The sequence below is a fragment of the Passer domesticus genome, chromosome Z, assembly GCF_036417665.1.
Source record: "Passer domesticus isolate bPasDom1 chromosome Z, bPasDom1.hap1, whole genome shotgun sequence".
In the NCBI taxonomy this organism is placed as follows: Eukaryota; Metazoa; Chordata; class Aves; order Passeriformes; family Passeridae; genus Passer; species Passer domesticus.
Window position 1 is genome coordinate 24,931,598 of NC_087512.1, and position 8,867 is coordinate 24,940,464.

The 8,867-nt window shown below is 51.4% G+C and overlaps 1 protein-coding gene across 1 annotated transcript; it reads left to right on the forward strand.

Annotated features, from left to right (window-relative positions):
* Positions 1-3,346: 3,346 nt before the first annotated feature.
* Positions 3,347-8,616, forward strand: OTP (orthopedia homeobox). The gene is made up of 2 exons (XM_064404389.1): positions 3,347-3,802; positions 7,568-8,616. Exons 1-2 carry the CDS (start codon positions 3,395-3,397, stop codon positions 8,096-8,098), a joined length of 939 nt encoding a protein of 312 aa, XP_064260459.1. The 5' UTR covers positions 3,347-3,394; the 3' UTR covers positions 8,099-8,616.
* The last annotated feature ends 251 nt before the right edge of the window (positions 8,617-8,867 follow it).

Genomic DNA, 8,867 nt, shown 5'->3' on the forward strand with positions numbered 1-8,867 from the left:
CTGATGTGTCTGCACATTAACTATTACACATTTATTTATCGACCTGAAACATACAACAACACGGAATAGATGCACACGCACGCTTGCCACCCTGCCCACGGCGCGCTCGGCAGAAGCCGGCCGCGGGCACCTCGAGCGCCGCACACTTGTGCCGATGCATGCGGCTGCAGCTGAGCCCCTGACGGCCCGGCCAGCCCCTGGCCGCTCGCCTCAGCCCGGCCCGGGCAGGGCCAGGCTGCCGCGGCCAGAAAGGCTGCGCGTCCCCCCCGCGCCTCCGGCCCGTCTCCCCAGCGACTCCGCCGGCTCCGCTCCGCGGGTCCCGGCAGCGGGCCGGGGCACTCCTCCCAGCAGTTTCCACCGCCAGGTCTTCCCCTCCTGCCCTGCAGCTGCACACAGAGAATAATTTTCAAAGGAAAAAAGCACAGCGAATGTGCTATCTCCGCAGTCACCCATCCAGCCGGGGAAAAAGAATAATCCCGAAACTCCCACCCCACCTCCATCTCCTTTCTTTCTCTCTCTGTCTCCGGCTAAATTGTGGCCCGGCTCTGGGTCTCTCTCCCTGCTCTGAGCGGCCGTTCCCGAGTACCCAGGTTCTTCGCAACAGACCGAGGTCTCGAAAGCTGAATTGAATCAATGTAGCCTGAGCTGGGAGGAGGGAAAAAAAAAAGGCAGCAAAACTGCCCTAGAGATCGGTCGGCCGGTTCCTTTGTCTCCTTCAGTCTCTGCCGAAACCCCTGCACATCTGAGCTGCAAACAAAACCACTCTTGCATCTGTTCGCATGCAGTATTTACAGTGTTTCGTGTAAGTCAATTGGATGGCGGAAAAAAAAGCCATTGGCTCCGTTTTATTTAACATAGACTTCACTGGGCTCGCTTTTTGGTGGAAGCTTTATTTGCACTAAATGAATAATCTTAATTGCATCACTTTTGAATTAAAAATCAATGTTAATCAAGTTGGAAGTAGTAAATATCAGTTTTCATTGTGCCCGCGTAGAGGGTATTTTTCTTGTTTTGCAAATAAAAATACAAGTCAAATAACTTTAAAAGGGCATTATGTTCTGCTACAAATACAATTGAAACGGATTGTTTAGGAGCGGATCAGAAATGGTACAGAATTTTGCACTTAATTTCCTCAGTTATCATTTACAATAAGAACCTCTTGGCTTGACAGCCAAGTCTAAACAGTAGTAAATTAGTACAAATTTATACTGATTTTACTCTAATAATCGTAATAAAAGCTTATAGATTTGGCACTAATTACATAAATGCCTAATGATCTTGAAAATTACTCTGGTTAGAAATATATTACTAATCTAAACTTTGTTGTTGGCTGGCTTTGAAAAATCAGAACATTAGAAATGGTTCGCTTCACTTCTGCAAAGCACTTTAAATTGTTCAAGTAGTTTAATATATTCAAGAGGAAAATAAAAAGCATTTAACTTTATTTACTGCTTTAAGCTGAGTTTGTAGGCTAGCCGAACTTGGAAACTTTACCCGAAAAATAGGGTTTAAGGGCGTTAAAATCCCGGGCAGGGAGGCAGAGCTGCCCGGGCGGCCGGGACGCGTGGCGCTGGGCTCCCTTGCCCCTCGGTGCGCTCTGCTCCGCTCCGAGCGGGGCCGGGCCGAGGTGGCGGGCAGCCCCGGGGGCCAGCGAGCCTGTGCAGCACGGCCCGCTGCGGGAACTCGGGTAAGTTTCTCTTTCCTCGACGCCCAGCAGCCGTCGGGGCTCGCGTGGGTGAAAGCCTGGCTGCAGTTTGCCCTGCCGCTCCCGATCCCCGGGGCCGCCGGCCAGCGGGGCCGGCGCTGCCCGACCCCGCGGCGCCCGTCTCCCCCGCTCGCAGCCCTCGGCGGGCTCTGAGCTTGAGGGACCCTCGGGAGACTGATCGGTGAGAGGGTGCGCTCCGAGGAGGACTAAAAACAATAAAAGCCGATAAATCAGGGGCGACCCGGAGCGGACGAGTGTGGCAAATGTGCGTTTGGAAGGGAAGGAGAGAAGGAGACGGCGGGCGGCCAGGGCGAGCGGAGCAGGGCGAGGCAGCGCGGGCGCGCTGCGGGCCGGGGCGGCGGGAGGCCTGGGCGGCGGCGGCGGGCGGGCGGAGCGGGGCGCTCCGGGCGCTGACATTTGCAGGCTGCCCTCCTGATTGGTCCCCGCGCCGAGCTGCTCACGGGTTCATTGAAGTGTTAAGCACCTCCCCGTCTCTCTAAAGGACATTATAATGCAAGAGACCCCCTTTTTAACCACACACCGAATTTTCTTTCATTTAGACGATCTATATATATATATATCTATATATATATATCTCATATCTTATATCTATTTTAAATAACTTAAGGCCGCTAAAATTTGGGGGGGAACAGCCTTCGCCCTGGAGCGGTGCGCGATGCTGTCTCACGCCGACCTCCTGGACGCCCGTCTCGGTGAGTTTCCCCCGGCACCCCCCCGCCCTACGGCGGCTGCACCGGCTGCGGCGGCGAGCGGGGAGGAAGCCGGGGCAGGAAATTGACAATTTGTTCCTTATTTTACCTTAATGCGTTCTAAATGGGCTAATTCCTTTAAAAGTAATTGTACTGTATTAAAGTTTAATTTGATTTAACATAAAAAAGAAGAGAGTGAGACCTACGGTGTATGTAGATCTACAGTGAGTTGTGGATCATTTAATTTTTCTCTCCCCCGTTTTTATATACATACCTACACATTATTATTATGGTGATTATTATTTTAGGACAGATGAGCTCTATGGTGTTTACGGAGTTCTGGGTGGCCTTTTCTTGCTCGCCCGTTTGCTTTTCTCCCTCCTTTTCTTTAAAAAAAAAGGAAAAAAAAAAGAAAAAAGAGAAAAAGAAAGAAAGAAAGAGAAATAGAAGGGAGAAATATCTGTATCTATCTATTTATGGATATTCATGAGTTTGTTTAGAGAAGCGGAAGGAGGAGAGGGAAAAGATCGGCCAGACTGACCGAGGTCCCCGCGCATCTGTCGGGGAGGTAACGCTCCCGGCAACAGGGCGGTTCGAGCCTTATTTCTTTCTCTCCGTGTCTTTCTTCTACCAGCTCGGCTGGAAAACCCAAGTTGAACCCGTGAAAACTTGCTGTCCTCCTCTTCCCTTCCCTTGGTCTTGCAAGGGAAGGCCGGGCAGGGAACTGGCTATTTCAGCAGGAAGAGGAGCTGCTCGATGTAAAGTTTTCTCCCCCGCCCGGGTCGTTCCGGGCCAGGGTGTCTGCGCGCCGTGGAGCCGAGCAGGGCTGCGGGTCTGGCGGGCGGGCGGCCGGGGACGGCGGGGGGAGGCGGTGGCGGTGGTTGGATGTCTCCCTGCAGTTCAGTGCACGGGAGAGGGGCTCTGATGGATCTATGCTCAGCTGCAGCCGAGTGACCGCCGCTCCTTTGCTTCCGCAGGGATGAAAGACGCGGCCGAGCTGCTGGGACACCGGGAGGCGGTCAAGTGCCGGCTGGGCGTCGGGGGCTCGGATCCGGGGGGACACCCGGGAGACATGGCTCCCAACTCGGACACGGTAGAAGGGACCACCCTGCTGCCGGGAGAGGACATCACCACGGTGGGATCCAACCCCAGCTCCCTAGCCGTCAGCGCCAAAGACCCTGACAAGCAGCAAGGCCAGCAGGGCGGCCAGAACTCCAGCCAGGCCGGGCAGCAGCAGGGTCAGCAGAAGCAGAAGCGGCACCGCACTCGCTTCACGCCGGCACAGCTCAACGAGCTGGAGAGGAGCTTCGCCAAGACTCACTACCCGGACATCTTCATGCGGGAGGAGCTGGCCCTGCGCATCGGTCTCACCGAGTCCCGGGTGCAGGTATGAAAAGCCGCCCCCGCGCAGTGCCTGCCGGCCCTTCCCCGGTCGCACCGACGGCTGCACGGCCGGCGGCGAGGCCAGGCGCATCGGGGAGGGGGGCGGGTGCCCCAAACCTCAGCCCGACGGCGGGGTAAATAACCCACCCCTGAAAGCAACAGTTTGGTCAGAAATCCTTGAAACCAGACATGCGTTGCTCCCCTTTCCGCAAAAGTGTCACCTTGGGGTGTCCCCTTTTCCTCTATCCTACCCACGGTGGTCCCGAGCGGGGCGTGGGCTGACCTTCCCTCAGCCCCACGGCCCGACCCGCGGCTGCAAGGAGTCTGGGGAGGGACAGCCGAAAAGAACGGCTTCAGTCCTCGCAATAGCCCGGCGCTAAGAGTCGAGCCGAACCTGCCGGGATTGACTCCTTTTCCACCGGAACAGACTCCGGTGGCGACCGCGGGGCCGCTGTCCAGGGTGCTGCTGGTGACACGGCGGCGGCACCGCCGGGAAGGGGCGTCCGCCAAAGCCCACCGCCCTGAGAGCCGAGGTGGGGTGCGAGGGAAGGCATATCGGCTGGTAAAAAGGCACTTCGATAAAAGCCAGCTGTGTCTGGACTCGGACTTTCCCCATACTGGCTTTTAGAATGCCTGGGAACGGCGGGAGTAGTGAGTAACTTCAACATGTAGGGTGCACTTTGTTCTCTAAAATACATATATATATATGTACACAGACATATATATATATACACCCATATATGTATATGTCTATGTGTATATATATATATGCACACAGAACAGTAGGAAACTATTTAGGCAAATAAATGTAAACGAAATTTGGTAAAGGGGGAGAAGGTTCAAAGCGCTAGACTGCTCAGACGCAGCTTTTTTGTGCATAAGGTTATTTTAGCGACTTTCTAGGCGAGTCCACGCCGAGGAACGAAAGGCTGCACAATAGAGGCACTTGTGGGATGCGCACCCCGGCTCGGTACAGTGCACCGGGACTGCCGCTGCTGAAGCACTTCAGCGCAGGCACTGTTCAAAATCCCTATCGGCAAGCACAGGCTCCTCAGCTAAATAAAGACACGTGAAGAGAAATCCCTAAATGAACGTTTTATGAAGGAAAACAGATTCCGTTCTTGAATGTGACAGAAAAAGCACGTCTGCTTTTAAAAAGTAAAACAATTTGACTCAGCCTACACAGAACTATAATTAGTTTAAATTAAAAAAGAAATTAGATTCACAAATAAGATATAATTGGACAACTGACTGTATGAAAAAAAAAAAAAGAAAACGAGGTCTATTAAACTTTATTGGGTTTCCCAAAGGTTAATGATACCAATTTCAATATTAGGAGTGTGGTAAATGAAGTAAAATATAAAATGGAAATAGTTATTTTCTAACAGCACATCAAAGAAATTCGTAGAAAGAAAGACAAAGTGTTTTAATGGCCTTGGCATAATCTTAAACCAATGCTAATAGCTCGAGACTGCTGATAAAAACAGTTTAATAGAGTGTCAATTCAAATTTTTTTTACAATAATGTTCTGTAATTTAAAAAGTAATCAGATCAACATAACCTTCTTAATTAACATTTCAAAATGATTAACATTATGTAATCTAAAGCAAAAATATTTAATATATTTACTTCAAAATCCGATGTATCACTGGTCCTTGATCAAATTTAAATTAAATAATAATTAGTTTATGTTCTTATATGAGTACTTTACAGTTTTCTTTACCGTTAATAGATAGCCTACACATTCCTTTTAGTACATGGACTCCACATTGATTAAGGAATGCTCCAAATGCTTAATTTATAGAGGCTGTATATGTTTTTAAGGGTTTTAGATGCTAGGATAAATCACCACTTTCCTCATTTTAGATCTGTATTTAATGTATATGATACATTTAAATAATTATTAAGCTGGCTGATGCTTAAACGGGAGTCCAATTCCACATCTGATATTGCTCTGCTTTTCAAGCTGCTGTAATAAAACCATTCTTTTTATAGCATGCCATTATTAGAAACCAATTTCAGAATTATTTATAACCTGGAATGGCTTATTAAGCAGCAATGCGAGAATCATGCAAATTACGCGATCAAATGCAATATAATAAGCATAATCATTAGTCTCTAGCACGGATTAATTAACTTTCAATATTTTATTTACATAAAAACTAAATCAGTGAAATAACTTCTGCACAGTCAGGCTTGCCTTCCAATATTTTATATGAACAAAAATAATGTGCTGTAATTCCATTGACCGTGTCCCCCACAATGGTCCCGTCACCTGCCACATCTTAATAGGGGACAAGCTGAGAGTATTTTCTAGTTTTCTAATGGAATGAGAAATTGCATTTTCTTCCTCTCCCAGCACTATTAAAGTGTAATGAATTCGGCCCAGAGTTCACGGCTGGCTGATCGAAATGAACCTGAGATCTGAGCTTTAATACAGCTCTCCAGATTTCCTACCAAATCTTCACATTAATCATCTGCTGGATTCCAATGAGATCTTCATAAAGCTTTGGCTTCTTAAAAGAAAAAAAAAAAAAAAGAAAAAGAAAAAAAAAGAAAAAAAAAGAAATAAAAAGAACATTTAAAAAAAGAAGAAGAAAAACAAAAGTGATATTGTCTCCCTTTCTATTGCTTTCACTCTCTCTCACCCGTTTATAGCTGGGGAATTAAATGGGCTATATATTTTAAAATACATTTACAGTATGTCTATATTAATGTAACAGCAGATATCATCAAGGTAGGTTTTTAGATTCCAACCTCCATTAGATTCTCACTGTTGTATTAATAATTTTCAGGGGCTAGTTGCATTTTAAAAGGAGTTCAAAGTTGCCAAATGCTCATGGTTAATATATTTCTAGAGTTGTCATGTGTGCATTTTCAAAATCTCCCCCAGGTTTTCCTTGCATTTTAATCTGTCATGCACCAGTTTTCAACTGGAAACATTCACATTTTAAAAGCATATGTAGCGTAGCTATGAACTTAGGCGATCAGACCTGATGGAGATTCTTTACACCACCAGCAAACCATGAAACATAAAAAGATTTTGTAGCCGCAATTTGACTATTAACCCTAAAACATAATTGAACGCGATTTTTCGATTATTCATATAATATTTAGCTCCCTTACGGCCGTTCATTCCCGCTAATTGGCCTCCGCCTTTCTCAGTCCGCCTATGGAGTCTGAGAGGGTGGAATCCGGCAGGATGGGGCACTGCACTCCCTCGGATTTCAGGTGGACGCGCTTTATCCCGGCTTACGACTGTCCCGGTTGCTTTCGGCCGCGGTGCGGCGAGACCCACAAAACCATCCCTGCCACTCACCTAAACCACCTCTGGTTTTGTTACTATAGGTTTGGTTTTGTTATGTTTTGGTGTTTTTTTAAACCCAAATGCGGGCGGTTTGGTGCGAGGGTTTCCTGGCTGGCCCGGGGCAGGGGCGCGTCCACGCAAGGCCCAGAGCCGTAGACTGTTCGTGTTGGGGTTTTTTTGGTGTTTTTATTTTGTTTGTTTGTTTGTTTTGTTTTTTGTTTTGTTTGGGTTTTTTTTTTTTTCCTTGGGAAGGCCAGGCTCCTCTCCTGAAGTCTCCCGCCCGGGACGGACAAATCGATCGCTTTCATGATGAAAAGTTTCAGGTTTCGTCAGCCCGTGATGGCGTGGGGCTGCGGGTGCGCAGCGGAGGGGCGGCGGGAGCGGGGCGGGGGTCCGGCCGGGGCTCCCGGCTGCGGGGGGTGGTGGTGGCTAACGGAGCGTGTCGCTGCCCGCCGCCCGCAGGTCTGGTTCCAGAACCGCCGCGCCAAGTGGAAGAAGCGCAAGAAGACCACGAACGTGTTCCGCGCCCCGGGCACGCTGCTGCCGACGCCGGGGCTGCCGCAGTTCCCCTCGGCCGCCGCCGCCGCCGCCGCCGCCATGGGGGACAGCCTGTGCTCCTTCCACGCCAACGACACGCGCTGGGCCGCCGCCGCCATGCCCGGCGTGTCGCAGCTGCCGCTGCCGCCGGCGCTGGGACGGCAGCAAGCCATGGCGCAGTCCCTGTCCCAGTGCAGCCTGGCGGCCGGCCCGCCGCCCAACTCCATGGGCCTCTCCAACAGCCTGGCGGGCTCCAACGGCGCCGGGCTGCAGTCCCACCTCTACCAGCCCGCCTTCCCCGGCATGGTGCCCGCCTCCCTGCCCGGCCCCAGCAACGTGACGGGCTCGCCCCAGCTCTGCAGCTCCCCGGACAGCAGCGACGTGTGGCGGGGAACCAGCATCGCCTCCCTCCGCCGCAAAGCACTAGAGCACACAGTCTCCATGAGTTTCACCTAATGGCCGGCGCCTCGCCCGCGCCGCCCCCGCCCCCGCCGCCGCCTCGCCCCGCGCCCCCGCCTCGCTCCGCGCCCCCGCCTTCCCCCACCCGACTTACCAGGGAGTCGACTCAGGATCTGAAATCAGACACCAACAGACTGGTTTGTGGGCCGAGAAACACCCCCGACCCTCCCCAAGCCCCTCTGCCCCCGCGCATCCCCCGCGCCCCCTGTGCCCCCCGGTCCCCCCGCCCGGCGGGAGGACCCGCGGCCGCCCCGAGCCCGGCTCTGCCGCCCTCCGTCGCCACGACCCGGCTCTCCCGCCGTCCGCCCGTCCGGCTTTGGCTTTGCAAAGAAATGCATTTCTGTTTCATAATTTTTTGTGGTTTATTTAGGAGCCGCGACCTGCCGCCGGCTCCTTCCGCCGCGAGGGCGCCGTCGGGGGACGGCCGGGCGGGTTCGCGAAAAGGCACGGAGACCCCAGAGAGAATCAAACCCATTTTGATTAAGCATTAATGAGCGACAGCGAATGTGATGGGGTTAAAAAGAAAAAAAAAAAATTAAAAGCTTCTTTTTGTAAAAAACAAAGGGGATAAAAGGGGGAAGAAAAAAGCGCGCAAGAGCGCTTCCCTTTTTCGGATCTTTGATTTCGTGACAGTTGAGTTGCCGATCCTCCCTACCTTTATTTACGCATTTATTTACGTTCCTGCTGCTATTGTCCCTCCGCAGCGCCGGCGGAGGCGCCGCCGCGCCCCCCGCCCCGCCTGGCCCGGCTCGGCCCGGCCCGGCTC